The sequence below is a fragment of the Quercus suber genome, unplaced genomic scaffold (assembly GCF_002906115.3).
Source record: "Quercus suber isolate HL8 unplaced genomic scaffold, Cork oak 2.0 scaffold_523, whole genome shotgun sequence".
NCBI classification, from domain to species: domain Eukaryota; kingdom Viridiplantae; phylum Streptophyta; class Magnoliopsida; order Fagales; family Fagaceae; genus Quercus; species Quercus suber.
In genome coordinates this window covers 361,638-389,426 of record NW_027069972.1, presented here as the reverse complement: position 1 = coordinate 389,426, position 27,789 = coordinate 361,638, and the positions used below count along the sequence as shown (strand labels likewise).

General features: G+C 35.0%; 2 protein-coding genes across 2 annotated transcripts in view; both read right to left on the bottom strand.

Moving 5' to 3' along the window:
• Positions 1–487: 487 nt before the first annotated feature.
• Positions 488–27,789, bottom strand: part of LOC112005127 (cellulose synthase A catalytic subunit 1 [UDP-forming]) — a 45,872-nt gene continuing 18,570 nt past the window's right edge. Inside the window, exons 8-14 of the mRNA XM_065763752.1 lie at positions 3,816–3,953; positions 3,605–3,730; positions 2,739–2,951; positions 2,374–2,638; positions 2,067–2,263; positions 1,622–1,972; positions 488–1,468 (exon numbers count right to left, since the gene is read on the bottom strand). Coding sequence (XP_065619824.1) covers positions 881–1,468; positions 1,622–1,972; positions 2,067–2,263; positions 2,374–2,638; positions 2,739–2,951; positions 3,605–3,730; positions 3,816–3,953 — 1,878 coding nt within the window. The 3' untranslated portion in view covers positions 488–880. The remainder of the gene's footprint in view (positions 1,469–1,621; positions 1,973–2,066; positions 2,264–2,373; positions 2,639–2,738; positions 2,952–3,604; positions 3,731–3,815; positions 3,954–27,789) is intronic.
• Positions 10,821–11,219, bottom strand: LOC136063411 (uncharacterized). Its single transcript, XM_065763765.1, is given in 1 exon segment — positions 10,821–11,219. A coding segment is annotated over 1 exon segment (399 nt).

The following is a 27,789-nucleotide window of genomic DNA, read 5'->3' as shown; positions in this document are numbered from 1 at the left end:
GTGCTAACTGTATTTGTTCTGAATATTAAAGGGCTCTCAATAGGGTAAATTATTGAGTAAAATTTAGATACAGTTCCGTAAGTGCAATGCATCAAATTTAAGCATATAATTACATTATACTGAATTATCCTTGAAAACTATAACATCATGCTTTATTGATTATTACAACCATGGGTTTCAATATAATTGAGAATTCTAATGAACACACACCTAAGGAACTGTATCTTAATTTTGTCCTTCACAAAATTCCCAATTCCAGGTGACCAATCTCTAAAACTATGCTTCAGTATCAATACAAATGGTAGTTCAGCCTCGATATTCATGTCAACATATTAAGAGCCTGCTCTAAGTAAACAGCAAAAGCCTAAATTAAGCATCATCAAAAATTCAGTGCTAATACAGCATGGTAAAATTCGAATTGCATAAAATGACAAAATAGAAAGATGATGTAAAATAATCCCTTCAAGCCAATCTCTTTACTCTGATATAGGATGAATAATTCATAACTTAATTTTTATTCCACCATCATACCAAATAATAATATCTAAGACACCAAAGAATAACAAACTTGTTTCTTTTGAAGTACCGTAAAAACTTTGCATAAATAGTTTCCACATGCTCTTGACAGAATTCATCACAATACTACACAATAATGACAACATCAGACAACATACAAAAAGAACATACAAAAGGGTTTTCTCAGGTTTTGCTCCATCAAACTCCCATACAGAACATAACTCAGATCCTGTAGACAACATTTTTTTCTTTTATCATGGGGGGAATATGTAGAAGATTTTGATACCTGAATTTCTTGTTATGTACACAGCAAGCTTCAATAAGAGAGATGGCATATACCACAAGAAAATGGTCTTGAAATGAACTAACAGTTAATGCCACATTGACCATTCGCGGCAGCCCTTGCTGAGCTAGAGATGAAGGGGTCGATCCGCACCCATAATAAGGAGAATATGGAAGCAAGAAGTATAGACCAGACAATGACAATTGTTGGGGTACGATTTTGCCTACCCAACAAACCCTTCAAGAATGGATACAGATGGGCAATGACCCATATGGCAAAGAACAGCTTGCCGAAGAGAGGACCCCAGGACTGATAACCACTGTTTATGGCATATGAAACACCAGCAACAATACCTACCAAGTTGACAATAAGGACTGTGGTTGGAGGGATGAGAAGTGATGTCCATTTGAACACATAAAGCTCCACAAAGTCCCCATCTTCATCAGATGCCTTTGAAGTGACAGTGAAGTTAGTGTCAATCCCAGCAAGCACCTTCAAGAGCCCTTGGAAGACTGCAAAGAGATGAGCTGATGTACCACCAATGACCCAGAATTGTTCATTCCTCCACCAGTCATCTATACTGACCCCACTCCACCTAAGCTCAAGAATTCCAGTAGCAGCAATGGAGACAAAGAGGAGAATAAACCACATGCTAGCAAAATTACTTATCTGCATAAAATAGGCAACAGAAACAAACAAAATTTTAACTTCCCAAATTATCTCCCCCCAAGTCAGCGGATGCAAATATACCAGAAATAAACAAATGTGATGCTTTGAAAGATTCATCTCACTAATTTGCTATTAGGCCGAACCATCACTTACCTCAGGAATGATGAATTTGTTAGTGAGAAGGCAAAACGCAGGAAGCATACAGTACGCAATAAGTGGGATTGAGGTAAGGGGATACACAATAGTATTTATGTATGCCAGTCTCTCCAAAGGCTTCAGTCTCCCATTGTAGCCATACCACAAGGGGCAATGCCTACTCAGCAAAATCTCAATTGATCCCAAGGCCCATCGAAGAACCTGGTTCAACCGATCAGAAAGATTGATTGGAGCAGACCCCTTAAATGCCGGGCGGGGAGGCATGCAATAGATTGAGATCCAACCACGAGCATGCATCTTAAACCCAGTTAAAATATCTTCTGTGACAGAACCATAGATCCATCCAATCTGACAGTAAAACAAAAGGCCTAATTAAATAATGCATAAGCACAACAACATCGAATCAGTATCTAACTGCTAGGTTGTATATTGATATACTTACCTCTTTTCCCCACTCAGTCTTGTCTTCATATCCACAGCTGATAACATGGATTGCTTCCTTTAAAAGGGTCGCAGGGTTGGTTGAAGGTGGAATGCCTCCTTGTTCCATGAAGGTGGCTGCAATAAAAACAGGAGACTGACCAAAACGCTTCTCTAAGCTCTTCTGAGACAAAAGAAGCAATCTCTCATCATCATACCCTGCAGAACAAAGGGAACGTGGTCATGGAGTTAATATTACGAAGCAAGGATTATTGGATTGACAATATTTTTTTGTTAAATCAGGAAAATAGCTTCTAAAGAAAACTGACCTTCAACACCCTCCTCAATGTCTTCCATATTGAAAATGGGAATAGTGGATTCAGTTCTTTTCACTGCCCTCTTCTTGTCAATGTATTTCTTATTGCCATTCTTTCCCTTCTTTCTAGAACCACAACAGCTCTTGAAAATAATGTTTGGTTCCAAATCTTCCTCGGTTAAAACTGGATCATACCCATATAGAGCTTGCCTGTTGAAACAGCAACCAGTTCCCACATAGACAGGCCCCTGGATGCCATCCAGCCCTTTCAAGTTGATCTGCAAAATACAACAAATACAAGATTATACTTAACCAAGCACAAGCACAGTAAAACACTATGGAGAAAGAATTTGCGATCAAACATCCAGTGGAACCTACATCAAAGAAGACGATATTGCGGTTAGCATATCGATCATGCAAGTCAATGCCATCAAAACGCTGTGGGAACTGTACATAACATGTCTTCTTTCCATAAGCAGGATCCATCATGAAACACATGGCTTCTTTAAGAGCTTTGCTGTTATTAAAGTAGTGATCACAGTCAACGTTCAGGAGATATGCACCATTGGTTAGGACAGCAGAAACTCGGATCTGAAGAACATTAGATATAACCAAGTCAGAAAACATGGATTAAACATCCTTCCTATCACAACAAAGCTCCATATCCATCAGGCAACCAATCACATCACTGGCAAACTATGGTACAGAGTGATGGGATGTCTATTTACTAAAGATGTAAGAAAAAAAAATTTCATTTAGTTTGTTCACCAATTTGGTTAACATCAGCATCTACTACATAGCATATGAGCTAAGTTGAAATTGGTCAACGGAATAATGAGGCTCGTACTTAAATAAAACTTCTTATGGGCTTATTTAGCCTCCATACGTATGCAATCTATTTGCAACATCCAACCAATGGACAGTTTCTGTAAATGTCTAAGGCAGTCCATAAACAGCTAAACTTAAAAATTATATGATAATTAAAAAAAAAAAAATTTTCTAAGTTGTGATAATTGATATCTAGTGTAGTCATAAGAGTTACAAATCACAAGATGGCACCACCTACAAAGGAATAATTTGATGGTTGTAGATGACTAACCATCAAATTTGTACTTCCTCCCATATGAATGAGTGGAGGGCAAGGTCGTGAGTTCTAAACCTATTAGGGTGCATGTATAATTTACTAATCAAAATGTGTACTGTAACCATCAAATCACTACACTTAAGGCCTGCAGTAGACATACCAACGCATTCATTGCTCCAGCCTTCTTGTGATGCTGGAAGCCAGGTCGCTTTTCACGAGAAACATAAACAAGTCGTGGTAGCTCATTCCCATCAGTATCAAGCCCGCCACTGTGGCCTAAGAACACCTGTTCTTCCAGTCAATAGAAAATTAAATCACAGCAAGAACATAAATAAGTCCAAAAATAAATCACCTGGAAAAAATTATGATACCTGAATCATTCCTGGATGATCCCTAGGATTGTTTCCAGGCCATGGAGTGCCATCTTGCATTGTCCAACCTTCTTCTGGTGTCTTTTGTGCTTTGGCCACTAGGGCATTGATTCGTACCTTGAATTCTTCATATTCTCTCTGTGAAACAAAATGGTTTGTAATGTCAAAAACAGTGAAGTTAGTATAATCTTCTTATTTAAACCATCTACATTCTAACACAAGGCATAAAGGCAAAACTCCAAAATGGCATTTTCTTTTGATCTATTTTGTGATAACTTGCTGGAAAAACTTCATTTTCCTTATCATATTACGGGGTGCATGGTTGATATGCAAACTCTATGATTACTGTGGTGTTGGGCTTTTGAGGCTGTCAATTGTTTTTTTTTTTTTTTAAATGGTAAAATTGCTGATGAGATCAATGTGAGATTTGAAACATCTCTCAAGCTTAATGGTCCGTTTGGATTGAGGAGGAAGGAGAGGAGTAGAGAAGAGTATATTTGGCCCAAAATTAGCTTATTTTTAGCCAACTCTACTGTACTCCCCTCCTCTCCACTCCCCCTCCTTCCCCTTTTGTCCAAATGGGCCCTAAACGTTTTTCAAAAGGTGATAAGGACTAACACTTTCTAGAAGGAGAATGGGTGCTAGCTCAAATGGCTCCTTCTTCCCATGGGCCACGATAGTGTGTGGGGAGTATAAAACTTTTGACATGAACATATGTTATAATGACAATGTGTGTGAGTGTATATTAAATTCATAAATTATTTTCTCATCATTTGTATTCTAGAGAAAAATTTGAGTAGCCCACAACAGATATTAAGGCCTTCGGACACTGTATAAGGAAATTCTAGAGAAATTCTGGAGAATGTTTGCTACCCTGAAATTTTTGTCTTTCTTGAATGATAAGGAGGAAAAAAAAGGGTCAAAAGAAAATACCATTTTGGAGTTTTGCCTTTATGCCTTGTGTTAGAATGTAGATGGTTTAAATAAGAAGATTATACTAACTTCACTGTTTTTGACATTACAAACCATTTTGTTTCACAGAGAGAATATGAAGAATTCAAGGTACGAATCAATGCCCTAGTGGCCAAAGCACAAAAGACACCAGAAGAAGGTTGGACAATGCAAGATGGCACTCCATGGCCTGGAAACAATCCTAGGGATCATCCAGGAATGATTCAGGTATCATAATTTTTTCCAGGTGATTTATTTTTGGACTTATTTATGTTCTTGCTGTGATTTAATTTTCTATTGACTGGAAGAACAGGTGTTCTTAGGCCACAGTGGCGGGCTTGATACTGATGGNAAAAAAAAAAAAAAAAAAAAAATCAAACACCAAACCACCAGGATGAGAAGGCAACATCAAGATCAGCAATCTAAGGTTTTCTACGAGCTATTAGCTTTGGTTCTTAATATTCTATGATCTTCGCCGATGCCGATCCCATTCTCTGATGACTCTCCAGCATCGATGACCACGACTAGGTCGGCCACAGCGTCAGCGTCGAGATGGTAGTCGACAGAGGTGGTGGTTGTGCAGATAATGCTGACGTGGTTCGCGTCTTTGTTGTTGGGGATTTTGTTGGCTCTGATGCTTTGTGGATTGGTGACTTTCTTCATTGGGTTTTTGTTGATGCCGTAGGTTCTGGGTTTGATCATGGTTTTCTATGTAGCTAGGATTGTCACCACGATTTCCATGTTGAGTTGCTCTCTTCTTTGTTACTCCATGTCACCACCCATGACGAGTTAAGGAAGAAAGATGGTCGGACCTAGGTAAGGGAGATGGAGGAAGAGATAACCGAAGATGAAGAGCTTGGGAAAAAAAAGAGAGTGACTGTAAGTCTGTAACAGGAAGAGGAAAGAAAGAAGAAAAAAAGAAAGAGAAGTAGAGAGGCGAGAAAAAGAGAAAAATATTTTTTTTTATTAAAAAGTAACATGAACCCAACAATTTAATAATATTTTTGATTACCTATAAGCTATAGTGCACAGTCAAAAGTAGTTATGTATTATAGCTATAGAGCCAAAAAAAAATATGGCTTTGGCTCCACTAATGTAGTCACATTTTGATATTCGGTGATGCTAAAAATAACAATATAGTTTTTTAGTATCACTAATACTAGTACCCTTAGAGCATTCTCAACAATGAAATTAAATAGCTATATAACTATTTTAGTTTCACTAAAACACAAAAAATGCTCTACATCAATGTATGTAAAGCTAATTTTTTTTAGCTTCAAGCTTCCGTACGAAGCCAAAAGTAGCTTCGTACGGAAGGTGAAGCTAAAACTTTAAATTATTTTTTTAATTTCTACACATTAAAATAATACTTCTTTACTTTTCTTTTTTTTTTTCTTTTCTCTTTCTGGCCGGAAAAAGAAGAACCAAACTTAGAGGTCGTTGGCCTTGGACATGACGGAAATTTGGCTTGGTGTGGGCTCAAATTTGGCTTGGTCGCCGGCAAAGCTGATGCGAGGATGGGTAGATTAGAGCTGTTAAGGCTCTCTTCAGCCACTCTCCTTCCACACCTCCGATTCGAACTAGTGAGTTCTTCATCGCAGATCTACGCATGTTGAGCCGATTCTGCGTAAACGGTGCGTTATGGTGGCTTCCGTTGTCGTGACCCGAGTTCTTGTGGAGGCTGCACCAAAACGAGCCTGGATGCGACGTAGGCGAACACATACATTTCTTCTTTGGGGTTGGGATAGCTCTAGTTTGGTGGCTTTTTGATATATTATTTTATTATAGTAGACATTTATTTTATTGTGATATTTATATTATTTTATTGGATTGAAAACTAAAATAAATCCACTGCTACTAGATGATTTGTAAAATGAGTAGATAAAATAAATAAAATAACTTTTTGTAGTACTAAATAGCTAAAAAAAATAGCTTGCTCTTAGTATACATGCAACAAGTCTAGCAGGTGGATCATTATTTAAAAAAAAAAAAATCAAAGAGAGAGAAAAAGACAATAAAGTATGCCTTTGACATTAGCTTAAAAAAAATTAATTTTTTTTTATTATTATTTAGTTTATTTTTATTATTATTTATGAGTTTTATGGTGTTCCTTTCAGTTTCCTTTTAACTTAATCTCTGGCATTCAGTGAAAAAAAAAAAGTTTTCTAAGCTTTCCAAAAAAAAAAAAAAAATCCAAAATGATAAAGGCCGGGACTTAGAGAAAGCGAAGAGAGAGAGAGAGAGAAGAATGGCGTCTTGAATGGGCGAAGAATTCACAGCCTTTGGCTCTCTCTCAAACCCACAACACTACGGATCTGTCTGTATGTTCTGATTTTTGGAAAAGAAAAAAAAAATAGCATTTTGAGGAAACAAACAACATGGAAGCTAATGCGGGAATGGTGGCTGGGTCACACAAGAGGAACGAGCTGGTCCGGATTCGCCACGATTCCGATAGTGGGGTCAGTGATTTTTCTACTTACCCATTTACTGCACTGTGGTTGTGTGTGAGTGTGTGTGGATCTGGGTGTTGACTGTGTAGAAGTGAGTGGAAGCTCAAAGTCGATGCTTTTTCTCTAATGGGTAGTGGCATTTTTGGTTAGTTTTGGGGATTTCTCATGTGGGTTTCTAAATTTGAACGCTGTTTTGATTTCTGTTAGATAAGACTAAATTTGATGTTTTGATAGCTGAATTTATTTGGGTGAAAATTTAATTAATTGCTGATTTTGATATTCAGTAAGACTTATTATGGGCTGGCTGGTTTCAAAATATTGACAGTACTTTGATTTGATTTGTGAGTGTTCAAGCTGATATCTTGATAGTTCAGATTCATTGGAATTTAACTCCATTTTTGCTAATCTTAGATGAGATCACCCATTACCCACTAGACTCTTGTCTTTATTTTGCACTGAGTCACTCTTTCAGCTACATATCCAAGATCTACTCTAGCTGTGTTGATCTGGGAGGAGGATATACTTATGTCGTTTACATGAATTTTGTTCTGTGAAACATGAATGTGATTATTCAGTCGTAACAATTTCTTTTTTGAAATAGTATTCTGAATTAAGCAATGAATACGGAGTACCATTGTGAGTTGCTGTGGCAAATGGTGTGCCATTGCATTTTCATCATCAGAAAACTACTATTGAAAATAGAGCTAGTTAATTAAATCATAACTAGATTGTTAAAAGTGTTTGTTTTTTTTTTTTTGGAAAGCTTAGAAAACTTTTTTTTTTTCACTGAATGCCAGAGATTAAGTTAAAAGGAAACTGAAAGAGAACACCATAAAACTCATAAATAATAATAAAAATAAACTAAATAATAATAAAAAAAAATTAATTTTTTTTAAGCTAATGTCAAAGGCATACTTTATTGTCTTTTTCTCTCTCTTTGATTTTTTTTTTTTTAAATAATGATCCACCTGCTAGACTTGTTGCATGTATACTAAGAGCAAGCTATTTTTTTTAGCTATTTAGTACTACAAAAAGTTATTTTATTTATTTTATCTACTCATTTTACAAATCATCTAGTAGCAGTGGATTTATTTTAGTTTTCAATCCAATAAAATAATATAAATATCACAATAAAATAAATGTCTACTATAATAAAATAATATATCAAAAAGCCACCAAACTAGAGCTATCCCAACCCCAAAGAAGAAATGTATGTGTTCGCCTACGTCGCATCCAGGCTCGTTTTGGTGCAGCCTCCACAAGAACTCGGGTCACGACAACGGAAGCCACCATAACGCACCGTTTACGCAGAATCGGCTCAACATGCGTAGATCTGCGATGAAGAACTCACTAGTTCGAATCGGAGGTGTGGAAGGAGAGTGGCTGAAGAGAGCCTTAACAGCTCTAATCTACCCATCCTCGCATCAGCTTTGCCGGCGACCAAGCCAAATTTGAGCCCACACCAAGCCAAATTTCCGTCATGTCCAAGGCCAACGACCTCTAAGTTTGGTTCTTCTTTTTCCGGCCAGAAAGAGAAAAGAAAAAAAAAAAGAAAAGTAAAGAAGTATTATTTTAATGTGTAGAAATTAAAAAAATAATTTAAAGTTTTAGCTTCACCTTCCGTACGAAGCTACTTTTGGCTTCGTACGGAAGCTTGAAGCTAAAAAAAATTAGCTTTACATACATTGATGTAGAGCATTTTTTGTGTTTTAGTGAAACTAAAATAGTTATATAGCTATTTAATTTCATTGTTGAGAATGCTCTAAGGGTACTAGTATTAGTGATACTAAAAAACTATATTGTTATTTTTAGCATCACCGAATATCAAAATGTGACTACATTAGTGGAGCCAAAGCCATATTTTTTTTTGGCTCTATAGCTATAATACATAACTACTTTTGACTGTGCACTATAGCTTATAGGTAATCAAAAATATTATTAAATTGTTGGGTTCATGTTACTTTTTAATAAAAAAAAATATTTTTCTCTTTTTCTCGCCTCTCTACTTCTCTTTCTTTTTTTCTTCTTTCTTTCCTCTTCCTGTTACAGACTTACAGTCACTCTCTTTTTTTTCCCAAGCTCTTCATCTTCGGTTATCTCTTCCTCCATCTCCCCTACCTAGGTCCGACCATCTTTCTTCCTTAACTCGTCATGGGTGGTGACATGGAGTAACAAAGAAGAGAGCAACTCAACATGGAAATCGTGGTGACAATCCTAGCTACATAGAAAACCATGATCAAACCCAGAACCTACGGCATCAACAAAAACCCAATGAAGAAAGTCACCAATCCACAAAGCATCAGAGCCAACAAAATCCCCAACAACAAAGACGCGAACCACGTCAGCATTATCTGCACAACCACCACCTCTGTCGACTACCATCTCGACGCTGACGCTGTGGCCGACCTAGTCGTGGTCATCGATGCTGGAGAGTCATCAGAGAATGGGATCGGCATCGGCGAAGATCATAGAATATTAAGAACCAAAGCTAATAGCTCGTAGAAAACCTTAGATTGCTGATCTTGATGTTGCCTTCTCATCCTGGTGGTTTGGTGTTTGATTTTTTTTTTTTTTTTTTTTTTTTAAGAATTTCAATAAAGTTGGTAAGCTGGTGTTTTATTAGGGTTTGTTATTAAGTTTAACGGTGCGTTTTGCACCTTTTTTTTTTTTTTTGAATTTCGGCCAATTCGACACCGGTACTGATGTGTTTCGGTGTTTGGCCTGATACAGACCAATTCAGCCCGAGTCTATGTCAAGTCAGGAAACGAAAAAAAAAAAAAAAAAAAAGGACACAGCATCGACGCGCAGGCAATGGGGTCGGTCGCAGGTGCGGCGACCATTTTACCGCATCTGTGCATCCCAGGTTATGACTATGGGTTGCAATTGAAATTGTGGTTTCGTAGTTGTGGTTGTGGTCGCCGTGGTTTTGGTGGTTGTGGCTGTGTTGGGTGGTGGTTTGATTTTTTTTTTTTTTTTTTTTTCCTCTTGCGATGGGGTTGTGGTTGAGGTTGTTGCTAGTGGAGTGGTGGTGGAAGGGCTTGTAGCTAGGTAAAAAGTTTTTGTGGTTAATATTTTTTATTTTATTTTAATAAGTTTTTTATATTATTTTAATCAAACAGCTAAAAATATAGATCCATTGACGTTGGATGTATTGAAAAGTGAGAAGGTAANTTTAGTGAAACTAAAATAGTTATATAGCTATTTAATTTCATTGTTGAGAATGCTCTAAGGGTACTAGTATTAGTGATACTAAAAAACTATATTGTTATTTTTAGCATCACCGAATATCAAAATGTGACTACATTAGTGGAGCCAAAGCCATATTTTTTTTTGGCTCTATAGCTATAATACATAACTACTTTTGACTGTGCACTATAGCTTATAGGTAATCAAAAATATTATTAAATTGTTGGGTTCATGTTACTTTTTAATAAAAAAAAATATTTTTCTCTTTTTCTCGCCTCTCTACTTCTCTTTCTTTTTTTCTTCTTTCTTTCCTCTTCCTGTTACAGACTTACAGTCACTCTCTTTTTTTTCCCAAGCTCTTCATCTTCGGTTATCTCTTCCTCCATCTCCCCTACCTAGGTCCGACCATCTTTCTTCCTTAACTCGTCATGGGTGGTGACATGGAGTAACAAAGAAGAGAGCAACTCAACATGGAAATCGTGGTGACAATCCTAGCTACATAGAAAACCATGATCAAACCCAGAACCTACGGCATCAACAAAAACCCAATGAAGAAAGTCACCAATCCACAAAGCATCAGAGCCAACAAAATCCCCAACAACAAAGACGCGAACCACGTCAGCATTATCTGCACAACCACCACCTCTGTCGACTACCATCTCGACGCTGACGCTGTGGCCGACCTAGTCGTGGTCATCGATGCTGGAGAGTCATCAGAGAATGGGATCGGCATCGGCGAAGATCATAGAATATTAAGAACCAAAGCTAATAGCTCGTAGAAAACCTTAGATTGCTGATCTTGATGTTGCCTTCTCATCCTGGTGGTTTGGTGTTTGTTTTTTTTTTTTTTTTTTTTTTTTGTGGGTTTGATGGCTGTAGTGGTGGTGATGGTGGTTGTGATGGTGGGATGGTGGCTATGGTGGTGGTTTGGTTTTTTTTTGTTTGTTTGTGAGTTTGGTTATGACCTAAGAAGCACGTTGCTTTTCAGGATTTTGGTGCAGGCGCGGGACTCGACAATTTTTGAAAAAATACCGTGCAGGTGCAACAGGGTGCGGCAATTAAAAGATTATTAAAAATATTTTTATTTATATTTTCTATATGTTTTTACTATTAAGGTATTCTTAAAAAATACATTACTATGTTCTTGTAATCTAAATATGTCAAAAACAAGCAATAATATAAAAAGTTAAATATTTTTATTCAAAATTGTAATCTATACTCCTTAAGAGGGAATTGTCGAGTATTGAATTAGAAATAAAATTATCAATAATTTTCTTTTTTATATAAAAAAAATTAGATAAAGTGTATTTGTATCAGTTTTAATAATAGTTTATTATATTTACATATCATATAATAGATTAATTAATTTAATGACTAATAACAAAGTAAGAAAAATCACACCTAGGGTCCCACATGTAGGACTTGTAGCAAACTGTAATTTAAATTGAAGTGTAGGTTGGGGGGTATAACTTTGCTTTAGAATACAACTTGAAGTGCAACCCACCACGTGTAGGACTTAAAGCAGATTGTAAAGAAAATTTTATTTGAACAAATAAACCACTGGCGGACTGAACGAAGTGTAGGGAATTCAACCGAAATTCCAACTTGTGATAAACAAAAAATAATAATAATAGAGAAAACACACGTCAGAGAAAACAATCACACACACAAAACAGTATTTATGTGGTTCGGCAATTTGCCTATGTCCACAGAGTTGTAGGGATTTCACTATTATTAGAGAAAAAAATAAAAAGTGCGGCTACAGTACTTGTCTCTCTCTATAAAACACGACAACAACAAAACCTTAATTATCAAGCTGCATTTTTGTACTCCCTGCGCACAGGATACACAGTAGGCTACAAAACAAACCAAAAGTTTTTCCCGCTTAGGCTAATAGCTCCATAGACTAAGCCTTAGAAAATCTCTCATTAAAAATCACGTAACATTATTCGAGTTGGGTCGGGTTGTCAACCGAATCAAACACAACTAGGCTCCACAAAGCCCAACAAATCTCCCACTTGGAGACTAGTTCAATCACTAACATCAACCGTAATCCTCCAAAAAAACAATCCATCATCCCTACAACTCATCCTCCTATCCTCAAGTTAGAAGGCCAACTAAAACTGCACACAGCTTCAGCTTCTCAATTGTGACACCTTTAGTCAATATGTTTGTCGGGTTCTTAGATCCACAAATCTTCTCAAGTATTACCAGCTTATCTTCAACAAGGTATCGGATAAAGTAGTATTTTGTCTGTATATGTTTCGACATTGAATGAAAAGCCGAGTTTTTAGTAAAAAAAAAATTGTACTCCGACTGTCACTATGTAGAATGCCCATCTTATGCTTCTTACCCAATTCATCTAAGAAACCATGTAGCCAAATCATCTCTTTTCCAGCTTTAGTTGCTGCAATATACTCAGTTTCTGTAGTAGACAAAATAACAATCTTTTGCCGATTTGAAGCCCATGATATAGCTATGCCACCCAAAGTAAATACAAACCCAGTAATACTCTTTCTACGATCAATATCACCAGCAAAATCAGCATCTCATAACCTTGTAGTTTCAAACTTGTACCTGTGAAGTAAAGACATGTATCTGATGAACCCTTCAGATATCTCAGAATCCACTTGACTGCCTCCCAATGCTGCTTTCCAGGCCTACTCATGAATCTACTCACAACTCCCACTGCATGTGCAATGTCTGGTCTTGTACACACCATAGCATACATTAAGCTACCAATAGCTGAGGCATAGGGCACCTTACTCATATGGTCCATTTCTTCTTCTATCTTCGATGACTATTCTTTACTTAGTTTGAAATGACAACCTAAAGATGTGCTCACTAGTTTAGCTTCATTCATGTTGAACCTGCTGAGAACTTTCTTCACATACTCTGATTGTGAAAGTTTCAATGTACCATTAGCCTTGGCTCTAATGATTCTTATACCAATGATTTGCGTCGTAGCTCCCAAATCCTTCATTGCAAATTGTTTGGACAATTGTTTCTTCAGATTATTACTCTCCTCAATGCTAGACCTTGCAATAAGCATATCATCCACATACAACAGTAATATGATGTAAGAATTGTCAAAAGACTTAACATGGCAACATTGATTAGCTTCACATCTCTTAAACCCAATTCTATGCATAAAACTGTCAAATTTCTTATACCACTGTCTAGTAGCTTGTTTTAGGCCATACAAGTTTTTTCTCAATTTGCAGACTAGATTCTCTTGTTCTTGAACAATGAACCTTTCTGGCTGAATCATGTAAAGGTCTTCCTCCAAGTCACCATGAAGAAATGCCGTCTTCACATCTAACTGCTCAAGATATAAATTTTTATAGCCACCATTCTAGTACCAGTCTGATTGTTGACATCTTCACAACTAGAGAAAATATCTCTGTGTAGTCAATGTCTTCTTTCTGCTAGAACCCTTTAACAACCAATTTGGCCTTGTAACATTTGCTACCATCATGCTCATTCTTTATTCTGTATACCCACTTGTTGTGCAAAACCTTCTTTATACTGGCAATTCAGTCAGTTCCCATGTTTGATTCCCTAACAAGGAATTCATCGCATCTTTCATGGCTAACATTTTTTTTTTTTTTTTTTTTCCTCTTGCGATGGGGTTGTGGTTGAGGTTGTTGCTAGTGGAGTGGTGGTGGAAGGGCTTGTAGCTAGGTAAAAAGTTTTTGTGGTTAATATTTTTTATTTTATTTTAATAAGTTTTTTATATTATTTTAATCAAACAGCTAAAAATATAGATCCATTGACGTTGGATGTATTGAAAAGTGAGAAGGTAAAATAAATAAAATAACTTTTTGTAAAATTATATTGCTAAATTTATAGCTCCACCAAATTAGATGCTTTATTCTATTGCGGCTTCACGCCCAGAGAAATTATTATTTACACTGGAAGGATTGTTGATGTGGTCCTTCCTAACCAATAAGATGATGCTATCTATGTAAATGTTCGTATGAGTTTACTAATTAGCACAAAGAATAAAAATAAAATTACCAGATGATGTCATATTTACATAAATAATAATATTTTATTGGTTGGATGGTCAGGGAGGGCCATGTTAGCAGTCCTCCTGGTAGACCTAATAATTTCTCTCGTGCCCATTACTAACCAAGTTAGTCAACAATAGCTCCTTCCTAATCCAGCTTTATTTTAAAAATATTTCCTTTTTTGCTTTTCTTTTAACCAAAATATCAGATATTCAAATTACACCTTAGGTTTTTTTTTTTTTTTTTTTTTACAAATGTCCCAACCTTGAGAATCTGACTATTTTCTCGGGTGTATACAATTTCACCATCTCACTCACCAAGTTATTATATAGAAGAATCCTGTAAGAGTGGCCTCAAGATGCTAGCAAAAAGTTTCAAACTCAGGATCTTATGGATATCATGAGACCTTAAGAACTACTAAGTCAACCCCTAGAGTTTAAATTCCACCTTAGCTAAGTGACAAAAAGTAGCATTAGTTGTGGGCCAACATGAAAACTAATAATAACAATTTACCACCTTAACCAATGAAAAAGATCAAAATATTGTGTGTGCAGCATTAATATACTGTTTTTATTTTTTTTTATTAAACCAACCTAAGTGATGACTACTAATCCTATTAAATAAATTATAATTTTTAGCTTGTTCATTATTATTTGGTTTGTACACAACTTTTTAAAACTTTATTTTTTATATTACAGCTGTACTTTTATGAGTTTATCTAACTCATTTTTTAAGTCAAATAATATACCATATAATAAGAGTTAGGTCTTACAAGTCATAATTGTGGTAAAGAGTTATTTTCTCTCTATACCAAGTGACTACTCTTTAATTAAAACTTGGATAAATCATATAATTCTAATATAATTCATGACGATTTCAAATTCTATACTAAATTTTAAATATATTTTCGTTAAAACTGTATTTTTTTTTTTAAACCGTAACTTATTAACTTAAAGTACAGATGAGGATTTGTATTGGATGGAGGACTCTCCCCCACCAGCCTTGGATGCTTTGTATTATGATATTTTATCCATTTAATTGAATGAATATTCCCCTTTCAAAAGTACAAATATTCACATAATTTGTATATATAAAAAAAAAAAACCTATCTATATGCAAAATCATCCTTCCAAGTGAAACTATAAAATCTTCTGCATACTATATAAAAATAATAAAACTATATAATAATCAGTCATTTATTTATTGCAGTCATAACATTCACAATAAAATTTATATTATATTAGTTAATTTCTTAGTTATATCATATCATATACTTATATTAAAAGTTGTGTACTACATGCTGTGGTTGCACAAATTGATGTCCTAGCCTTTTTTTTCCCTCATTTTTTCTTCTTATGTAATATGATGCACTACATTTTATATAAGTTAATGTCCAAATTATATAGATAAAATTTATATCTTCCATGGTGTGATTGCACCAAGTGGCCGCCCTCTCTCTCTCTCTCTCTCTCTCTCTCTCTCTCTCTCTCTCTTTTTTTTTTTTTTTTTTTTTTNTCCCTCTATTTTAGAGAAATGGTCCCATATCTTAAAAGGCTCTCTACCACCATTAATAGTAGCTTGCTGAGTTTTTGTTTGTGTTTAAGGGGGTGCAGCACCTGATGGTGGAATGAAAGATTGTGTATTTGGTTGATTAGCCTCAACACATGAACTAGGAGTAGCCTCAGTAGAGGGGGTGGAAGAAGAAGTACAAGCAGCCATGATCTAATTACATCAATATAAATAACAATCACATATACATAGTAATTAAGGAATCAACAACAAATAAATTATGCAAGCAACCTTTAACTTAAACACGCAATCATACACAACTTTCAATAAAATATTGGTAAACAAAAACTATACAAGCAGCTTTCTTAGTGCTAAAATCACAACATATTAGCATGGTATAATAAACTAAAATCACAACAATATAATCAATCAATAGGATGATCAACAAATAAATTTACAATCTTTGAACCCTAGAAACAAAATCAAACAACAAACAACATGAGTGAACCTTAAAAAGAAATATTATATATATATATATAACTAAAATCACAATAGTATGATTAATCAATAGCATGATCAAAAAATAAATTTACAGTCTTTGAACCCTAGAAACAAAACTAAACAGCAAACAACATGAATGAACCTTAAAAGAAACACTAAAACTAAAAGCAAAATCAAACACAAACATGACAGTTTGACACAACATGGTGAACTAAAAACAAAATAAAAAATAATCCTTAAAAGAAAATCAAACAAAAAAGAAAAAGAAAAAATCAAAAATTGTGAACTCAAAACAAATATAAAAAATATGAGAAAATACCCAGGAACTATTTAAGCCTTTGAGATTTATTCCTTTACTAGGCTAAAGTTGAATCTTTTAAATTACCCTTGAAATTACAAGAAAATAACCACACAAAAAGAAAAAAGAAAAAAGAAAGAATCAACAAGAAACATTTAGTGACCATAAAATAAAACTAAAACAAAGTAAGGGTTAGGGTTACCAAAGATAGAACTACATAGTGGCAGAGCCACGATGGAGAACGGAGATGAAAAGGAGATTGACTGTCTTAGGTATTAGGAATTTCTTGAGACCTTGAGAGGAAAGTCTTTCTTTGTGAGGGAGTGAGACTGAGAATTAGAGATGAGTCTTGAGAGTGAGACTGAGAGCTTGTGTTCTTAAATAGTGGAAGGTTAGGTCGGAGCCTAAGATTGAGAATTTGAGTGGGAAAAACTACTGTTTGTTTGGCGGGATTAGGGTATGGAAAAAAAGTTATGTGGCTAAGTGCAAAAGAGAAGAGAAAAATGGTTGGTGGGAGCCTGAAAACTTGAGATGGAGAGGGAAACATTACTAATTCTTCGGCGGGATTAGGGTTTGGAAGAAACATTATGTGGCTGATTGAGAGCAAAAAAAGAAGAGAAAAATGGTTAGGTGAGAGCCTGAGATTGAGAGGGAAAAACTAATGTTTGTTCAGCGGGATTAGGGTTTGGAAGAGAAATGAAGGTAGCTTTCTAGCTGATGAGTGATGATTGAGTTTTGAGTCTGAGAGGCGAGAGTGTCATACTTGAGAGGAGCAGAAGTCTAAAGAGTAAAAAGGAGAAATGAGAGTAGTTGAGTAGGAGACAACTCAAGAGAAAAGACGTGTGTGGTTGAGATCAAAAGAGAAAAAAAATATCTTGCATAGCGACTGATTTCATCAGTAACTTAAATAATGATAGGCATCCTTTTTTTTTTTTTTAATAATTTTTTTCCAAAAAATGCAAGTCGCATGATTGTAACACACTAACCCATACAGCCACATCATTTTTTTAAATATATTTTTTTCAAAAAATGCAAGTGGGAGACACTAGAGTTACTTATAACAAGACCACTCAAAGTCTCAGACTATTACCCCTACACAAACACAACGTTCTTGACTAAAAAAAAGGAGCTCACACATGTTAACTCTTTTTTTATTCAAAATTTTTTTGATAAGGACGAACCTATTCATGGATGAATGTTGCCTCTTCTTAGACTCTTAGTTCTTAGAATTTCTTATACATATTAACATATATATAAAAACACGTCGGGTTGTTCGGTTTCGTCGGTGTGCAAATCTCGACGCCGATGGCCGCACTGGTCTGACGTCGGTACTGAAGATCCACCACCAACCACCGTGTCGAAAACCTTTGCGGAGCTCTAAGCGGGGTGGGAAAGTGCGGTCAGACCGGTTTTGTCGGTGCTGGTATATTCTTCAATAGGCCTAAGTGCAGATGTGATTAGTGTTTTTCCTTAGGTTGTTACAATTGGTATTATAGCCGACTCGAAAATTCTATGCGGTCCTGGAGACATTTCCTTACAATGGGTCCTAAAGACGATGTTAAGAATTTAAGTGGGAAAATTGTGATACCCGAAAAAAAAAAAAAAAAAAAAAAAAAAAAAAAAAAAAAAAAAGGGAGGGAGAGGGTGGTAATGAGCTGGTGTTGAGGAAGATTAGTGTGAAAAGACTAAGGATGGCCTTGGCTAGGATGATAATTGTTGATGAACTACATTTTAGGTTTGTTGAGCATGGCAGGTTCATTGATTTTATAGGAGAGGTAGAGCCTAGTTTTGAAGTTCTCTCTCGGGTTATTGTTGCAAGGGATTGTCTTAGGCTTTACATTAGGGAGAAGGAGAGTTTGAGAAAAGTTTTAATGGGTGGTTAAAGGGTGTGTTTGACAACTGATACTTGGACTTCAATCCAAAACCTTAACTACCTTTGTTTGATTGCACATTATATTGATGTTAATCGGGTTTATCATAAAAAGATTTTGAATTTCTACCTAGTACCTGATCATAAGGGTGAGACCATTGGTAGGGTGGTTGAGTCTTGTTTGCTTCAATGGGGGATTGATCATATTTTTACAATTACTGTTGATAATACAAGGTCAAATGATGTGGCCATAGAATATCTTAAGAGTAAAACAAATTATAGGGTGGGTAGCCTCTTGGGTTGTGTGTTCCTTCATATGCGTTGTTGTGCCCATATTTTGAATTTAATTGTGCAAGATGGACTAAAGGACCTTAATAAGTTAATTGTTAAGGTTTATAATGTAGTGAGGTATGTGAAATCCTCTCCTAATAGATTTGAGAAGTTTAAGGCATGTGTTGAAAAAGAAAAAATTCAAAGCAAAAGTTTGTTGTGCCTTGATGTGTCTACTAGGTGGAGTTCAACTTACTTGATGTTAGAAAGTGCACTAAAGTTTGTGACTGCATTTGAAAGGATGGAGGAAGATGATGGACATTTCCTTCGTTATTTTGAGGATCCATCTAGTGGTCCGCCCTTGGTTTTTAGATTGGGAAAATGTAAGACTTTTTACAAAGTTTCTTGGTATGTTCTATAAGGTAACTTTAAGATTTTCTGGTTCCTTGTTTGTGACTACTAATGTGTATTTCCATGAACTTGTTAGTCTTCAAGACCAGTTAAATCAATTGTGTAATGGTATGGGTGATCCTTTGTTAAGGGGTATGGCACAAAAAAATGAAATTGAAGTATGATAAGTATTGGAGAAGTGTTGATAGGATAAATCCAATGTTGTTTGTGGCTATTGTGGTTGATCCTAGATATAAATTGAAATATGTAAAGTTTTGGTTTAAGCATTGTTATGACAAGGAGAAGGCTGATGAGTTAGGATTGAAAGTTAGGGAAGCTTTGAATAGATTGTACAAGCACTATTGTGGAGCAATGGGGACCCCATGTGGTGCTAGTGCTAGTGGGACTAGTGAGTTTGGTAGTAGTGATGTTGTTGCCATGTCCTTCATGCTAAGTGGCTTTGGTGGTGTAGAAGAGAGGATAAAAAGGTGAAATAACATTTACTAATAGCACTTAGCAGATGAGGATAGTGTAGAATGCAAATATGAATTAGACCGATACTTGTTAGAAGCTAGTGTAGATCCGAAGACGGAATGATTTGATATTCTTGATTGGTGAAGGGTGAATTCTTCAAGATATAGGATCCTTTCTCAAGTTGCCCATGATGTTTTGGCAATTCCGTCTCTACTGTTGCATCAGAATCTACATTTAGCATAGGGGGTCGTGTTTTGGATCCTTTCCGTAGCTCATTGTCTCCCAATACTATTGAAAATTTGATTTGTACACAAAATTGCTTGAGGTCCAAGGATTCAACCGAACCAATTAACCTACGAGAGGCAATGGATGAAGTGGAAAACTATGAGCTTTAATCGGGTAATGTGTTTATGTTCTTTTCAAATTTTTTTCTGCTTTTGTTATTTATAAATTCTCTTTTCTTTTTTTTTGTTATTTATTTATTTGAATTATTATTTATATACAATTTGCTTTGTTTTTTTTTTTCCCCTTTTTAGAGTTTGCACCAAACCCCTTTGTGGGTACAGATTTTGTTCTAGACTGATTTGGAAGGTGGGGTTGTTTTTTGGACTTAGCTACTTAAGGTAACTTAAATTTTATGTAATTTGCTTATGTTTGTTGGCTGCTGTTTGTGATGGTGTTAATTGTCATGTATTACTTTCTACTTTCTATTTATCATTATTTTTTGAGGATTGACATTGTAAGGATGGAGTTTTTTGTATATAATGACTCAAAGTTGGAGTTGTTGGCTGGCTGATTGCAGAAATTTTTTGTAGTTGAATTGCTGACTTAATCATGGAGAGGACCAAATTAGGAGTGCTTGGGCTACTGCTAGTTGCTGGCTTGATGCTTCTTTGTTGCTCTCTACTTTATTTTTGTTTACTATATGCACACATGACATCACAAGTACTGAACGAACACACTATTAGTATTAGTAGACTTGACTGCCTCCATTTTTTGTGAAAAATATGTAGTTGTGTAGTGTACATTGTATATTCTGGTCCAACATCCATTATGTATATTTGTATAGTGCTTCTCAAGCACTACTTGACTATTTTGTTGTGCTACACTGCTACTTCTTCTTGGGGCTGTGCTACTGTTTATATTTGATGTAATTACTATGATAGAAATATTAATGTTAATGTTTCTGCCATGTTGGAATTCTCTTGTTATGGTTGAGACTTGATACTTTATAATTGTGTGTTTGATTGGGAATGTTGTGACAGGTTTAGATTTATTAATGTGTTAATGTGTTTAATAAATACATGTTTAATTTGACAGGTTGAATTTAACTTCTATTATAGTTGAGACTTGATACTCTATAATTGTGTATTTGATTTGGAATGTTATAAGTCTGGTAACAAGTTTGGAGTTGTCTTCTTATGATGGAAACTTGATAAAGAAAGACTTAGTTAAAAAGAAGTCATAATGGGCTCAAAATGCTTAGAATAGGAATTTTTAAAAATTCAACCTATATAACTGAACATACTGCATTGAGCCGCTAAGATTAACCGCACCTTGTGTATACCGGTTTTTATCTTCCAAAAGTGAGGTGTGATTAAGCATAGAGTGAAACTACACCCTGTAGGTGTTGTGCAAAAAACCTCTCCAAAACTAACCGAACCGAGCCATGTACACTCCTGTCTACACTGATACACCAAAGTTAGTAGTCAAGTTTGTTAGAAAATCTGGTTTTGTATCTCATGCAAAACACACAGCGGAAGCAACAAACATGGATCTATTTCATTCATGATTAATAGCATGCATTACGTAAATTTCAAATTTTAAGAACAAGATAGCGTACCTTGGTACGGTGAAATTCAAAACAAAAGATTATAAGTACTTGGGAACACTTATAATCTTCACTCCAATTCCACTAACACTCAAGAAGTGTGGTCTCTCAATCAATATAAGGGAGAAAATAAGATAGTGGTTTTCTCTCATACATACACACTATTTCATAATGATTGCTCTCCCTCAAAATTTTGTACGTTTCTCCCTTTAAATCTAACTGATTATCTAATTGAGCTAGCCTTTTAGGCCATTTCAGTTGAGTTTAAGTGTGTGGCTTCGAGTGGGACCAAAAAGGGACCAATAAGACACTAGCTCCAATGGGCCTTAGGCTTTTCTGTCAACTTTTAACAAGTCCAAAGTTACCATTAACTATATTTAATACCACTATATAAATATAGTTGCACTCTAGACCTTATCTATAAATTATATCCCAGGACTTTATTGTACATGCAACCCCTTCATAAAATATTCGTAGTAAGACAAAGTCATTAATATAGACTGTCACTTTGAAGATTACTACATCTTAATCCTTCAGTATTCGGTTCAATCCGTTAAGTTATTCATCATATATTTATGAAATCTAATTCTATAAATATATACTTTAGTAATTCCTTACTAAAGTGGTTGGGCCCAACTCTTTGAATAACTAAATTTATTAAACTTATCTCAAGGGAATATTTTGTATCTCCGTTAAGAGATTATGAATTCCATCTTGAGAATATATGTTCCATCAACACTAAATGTAGCTGCCCAACATACTGAGATTTTGATCGTGACTTTAGATCTCACTCCTGATATATCAAAGCAACCTACACCTCATGATCAAGTCCATTATTCTCTCAGGATTAATAGTTCATGTAAATAGAAGTCATGAGATTTATTATTCATTTGACAGTCGTTAGGAGAATAATAAATCTCACAGCGATTCAGTTCAATATTTCTTATCTTTTAAAACATATCAACATACCAACTAGAAGTCTCAACTTTCATGATCAAGACAAATCATTTTAGTTGATATGTTATAATCTTCGCAGATGAAACGTCCAATTTCATCACCAACTACGAACTACGTTTTGAGTTTACAAGGAACTTGTGATTTATATCTTTTGTGACTAAATCACATACAATGCATCTCATGGACTATGATAATGTCCCATTAGTTCACTTATAGATAGCCTCATATAATTAAACAATTTAATTATTTATGACATGCCAATAGATTGGACTTTAGGGCATAAACCCCAACAATCTCCTATTTACCCTTAAAGACAATTTATCACATATCCGACACTTATTTCTCTTTAGAGTAATTCATAGTCACCCTAAGGCAAGGTTTGGAAATAAGTTTCAACCAGATTTATTGCATAAATTATCTTTTCTACTACTACAGCTCATGTACTTATATGTCTCTAATGAGATAATACGTACGCTTAATGTGTATCTTCATCACCTAGGATGAACACATAACTTGAAGTCCAACTTCATGAATCACAATCAAACTACAAATCAGTATTTGTATAACCAATAACCATCAAATCCTCACTTTAGTGAACTAGCATATAATCCCTCATTCTCCTAAGATATTTGAGTATATGCTTTACTACCACTAAATTAAGTGATCTTAGATTCAATTGATATTTACTTACCATGCCCACCGCAAAATAGATATTTAGGCTAGCATATAGCATAGCATAAAGATTTTCTATTGATATGGCATAAGGAACTATCTTAATATGCTTTTCCTTTTATATGTCTTAGGACTATAGTCCTATATAAAGGAACTTTTAAATTTAGAAGGAAAGAATCATTTCTTGAAGTATTACATGCTATACTTGGCTAGAATCTAATTTATTTAAGCAGTTTAAGATAGACCCAACATCCTAATTTCTAAATTTTTAACCAAAGTTTAATTCTTAGGATGTGACCAGTCTTTCCCAAGTACTTTATATCAAACTGGACTAGACAACAAAAAAATTTCATTGATGCCAATAACTCTATATCATTCTAAATTATTAGAATGTCATTAACATACATTAAGAAATTTATTATTCTATATAGCTTTTACATACATAAGGCATTTTAATACTTGATCAAAATCAAATAACTTAATTGCTTGATCAAAGATGATATTTTATGATTTAGATGCTTGCTTTAGTCCATAAATGAATTTTAAGCAACTTGCATACTAAATACTACTGGTTCTTTGCTATGAACAAGTCTAGTTATATCATATATATGTCTTCCTCAAGATTACTACTAAAAGAAGCTTTCTTGGTATCCATTTCCATATTTCATCTAAATGAAATATAATGAATAAGAGTATGTAGATAGAGTCAAACTTGACTTTGGTGAAAAAATATTTCATAATCGAACCATTTCTTTTTGAATAAATATTTTCCCCATTAGTTTTAACTTTGAAGGTTTGTACCTTCAAATCTATCAATCTCATTTTCTTGTAGACCTATTTGAAAACAATAGGCTTAATGCCATTAGGTGCCTCTACAAGCTCTAGACTTTAAATAGAATCCAATTCTATTCACATAACCTTGATCTAGTAATCCATATTCATATCATCTATTGCCTTTATGTAAGACGGAGGATCAAATTCATATCCTTATGGAATGTCTTCAAAAGTTTATTTCAAAAGTATGAATTTATTTGGTAATTGATAATCCTCCCACTACGATATTGTACCGGTGTAATAGTTATCTACAGAATAATGTTTTGTGTTGTATTTAGTACAACCATCTCATTTCTAAATGTATTTTATAGTTGTCCTACAACAAATTCTAACATTTTTCTTCTAGAACAATCTACCTTTAAAAGAGCCTTATTCCTCCTTTATGTATGCACTGACTTAAAGAAGTCATTGGAACTTCATTCCTTTACAAAAAGGAGCCCTAGATCTGATTATCTTCTAAATAGAATTCATAGACTGAGAATATAATAAAATAATGGTTCTAAAAGCCCATCTTTCACCAATCTTGAATATCATTTAAATTAATAAGATCTAGACATAAGTGCCAAAAAATACAATACCAAAGCATAAAAACTGTCTCTTTAAAAAGTAAAACATGTAAATTTTCATCTAGAAAACAATTATGGACAATGCTTACCTTTACCAAAACAGAAACACTTTCTTTTTTGTCATACTTTTGAGTCTAATTTCCTTTTGGCAACTGCTAGGGCAACTTGCTTGTCCAAATGTTTGATATTATAATTCCTCTTCTTATATTTTTTCTAGTAGACTAGTACACTTTAAAATGGGCCTTCAATCTGCTTGAAGCAATATCAGTCCAAATTTATACTTCCCACTGGGTGGGACGTATAAATTTGGACTGATATTATTTGTTTGCTATGGTGCCCAGGTTTTACTTTGTATTTTTTTTTTTTTTTTTTTTCCCTAAGAACATATAAAAGATAACATAAAAATATGGGATAGAACACAAAACAAGATACAACAAGCTAAGAGATATTATTCGATTCAACAGCTTTTTTACATTAGACATAAGAGACACTGAGGAACATCTTACAAGGGCTGTATTCGTGTTGACAATTGTCTAGGGAAGCAAAGGTCTTGGCTGACCAATGTTGGGGTTGATCAACAGGTGTCAATGCAGGTAGGGGGCTTGGCTTCATGCTTATACTTATCTAGATACATTTCTAAAAAGTAGATATTTGGTAATAAAGGTGCTACGTCTGAAGACATTTCAAAGACCCTTTTTTTTTAAGTGTTAAAGATGCCTAGTCCCATCCATCTCTTCCTTGGAAACACTCTTCATCAACATCCGCATCTGGATCATGGTTATGATAATAAGGATCATTATATCCTATAAGAGGATTGGGCATTTCCCAATGACCTTCATGTGGCCACTGCTGTCTATAGACTTCTAGATCAATTGGTACTATTTCAAATAAGATTCCCTTATTAAGGTATTTTTGTCATTGTGAGAGCATGGTAACAAGATACCCAAAAGGTGTCCATGTGTGTGTGGAGAGTGCCATCTAGATTAGTGACCCAATGTATCTCTACCGGGTGAAAGATTCCTTCTGCACGAATATCATTTTTGGAATTGAGTTTTGCAACTAAACACGCTAAAGTAATTTTACAACCAAATCTTGGATGTTTAGTCTTAGGATACTTTATCCATTCTCCTTCATGAGAATCATTTTTCAAAATTTCAAGCCAAAATTTACGAAAATATCTATTTCCAATGGGAAAATATATCTATAAAATTCTGGCTCAAAATGAAGACACAGGTAATACTCATTAAGTAAATACCACATGTAGAGATAATATGCAACAGTCCATTGGATTATCCAGAAGGTAAAAGGAGTTTTCCATGGTTGGTCTATATCAGGAAAGATAGCAAGGAAAAGTCTTCGGTGGTATTTGAGATAATTATAAAGAATTCTAATGATTCTTTTGGATCTGGCTTCTAGGGTCAAGGTCTTTATTTGGTCTTTTATTTCTGGGGGAAGGTTTTCTATCATTTTAAGAATATCATCAGGATTTGCAGAAGAAGATCCTGAGGAGGAGGATGGATCTGTAATAGGATATACACATAGAGGTGGAGGAATAATTTTAGTATTTAGAACTGGAGGTTTTCTGGAAAGGTAATCAGTGATAAGATTATCTTTTCCTTTAATGTGCTTGACTTGGAAAGACCATTGTGAAAACCAATTTGCTCATCTGAGTAATTGAGGATGTGAGAGTATTTTCCTTTTGAACTGGAGCATTTTGGGAAAGGAATACATGTCCATTTCTACTAAAAAATTATGCCCAAGGAGATGGAACTGGAATTTTTCAATCCCATGTTTGACTACAAGGATTTCTTTGAAAGTAGAGTGGTGGTGAAGTTCTGAAGGCTTGAATGCACCACTTTTATCACCACAAACATTCCTTTTACAATCAATTTCTTCAAAGAGAGCTGCCACCCAGTATTCATCACTTGCATCTGTCTGCAATATCCATTTGCCTGGTCCCTGTAAAGAGGGAAGCTTTTCTGCTAATTTTTTCAATTGTTAGACTGCTTCTGTGTGAATAGGATTTCATTCTGGAGGAGATTTTTTCAACAATTGAGCTAACAATTCCTGTATCTGGAGTTTTTTGGAACGAAATCTAACATGTAATTTACAATCCCAAGAAACTGTTGTATCTATTTGGCACTTGTAAGCTTGTTTGGCAATTCACCAAGAGAGATGGCTATGTGAGGCTGCAACGTACACTTTCCATTTGAAATGTTACTCCCAAAAAGTCTATAGAAGACTGTCCTATGACCATTTTCTTTTCTGGAAGTATTATCCCTTGAGTTTTCACTAAATTATAAAATTCAGTGAGCAACTTGCCATGGGATTCTTCATCTTTTGAGAACAAGAGAATGTCATCCACATAAATTAATGCATTGGTTAAGAGCGGCTGGAACAACGTTACCATTGCTTTTTAAAATTGGGATGGAGCATTTTTTAGGCCAAAAGGCATGACAGTCCATTGGTAATGGTGGTCTGGGATGCAAAATGTTGTCTTGTATCTTTCTTTCAGATGGATTCCTAATTGCCAAAATCTTGCTTTAAGATCAAACTTTAAGAATACTTTTGTATTTGAAAGATGTTGAAAGAGAGCACTCTTGTTTGGCAAGGGGAATTTATCATCTGCAAGAAAATGATTAAGATCCTGATAATTGATTACCAATTTAAGTTTTCCTTGAACTTACTCAGCATGTTTGTTGACATAGAAAGCTTCACATGTTCAGGGAGAGGTTGTGGATTCAATTAGGCCTTCTAAAAGGAGGGGTAGATAGTTCTTGCTTGGCCAAGGTTAAATGTTCTGGATTCATTCCTTTGTGATTGGCTTTTGTGGGATTGACATCTTCATTTTTCTTAAGGGGAAGGTGTATGAAAAAGTTTGGATTTTTCCACAAAGAATTTGGATTTTTAAGTAGGAATTTAGAATGGGTGTTTGCACAACAATCATTAATAGTCCGGAGTCTTAGGGAGTCAAAAGGGTCAACTGTGAATAAATGAGGTACTTAGGTCCATGTGAGAAGGTGTTGTTTATGCAAAAGTCCTTTTGAAGACCATCTAAGACTATTTGATGAAGAAGATAAAATCCTATGAGAAGGTCTCTACCTGTAAGAGGGGATCCAAGGACTTGGTGTCTGATGGTAAGGGTTGGAAAGATTCTAATGAAAATAGGCTTACTTTTCAGGGTGATTAGGAATGTTTCACC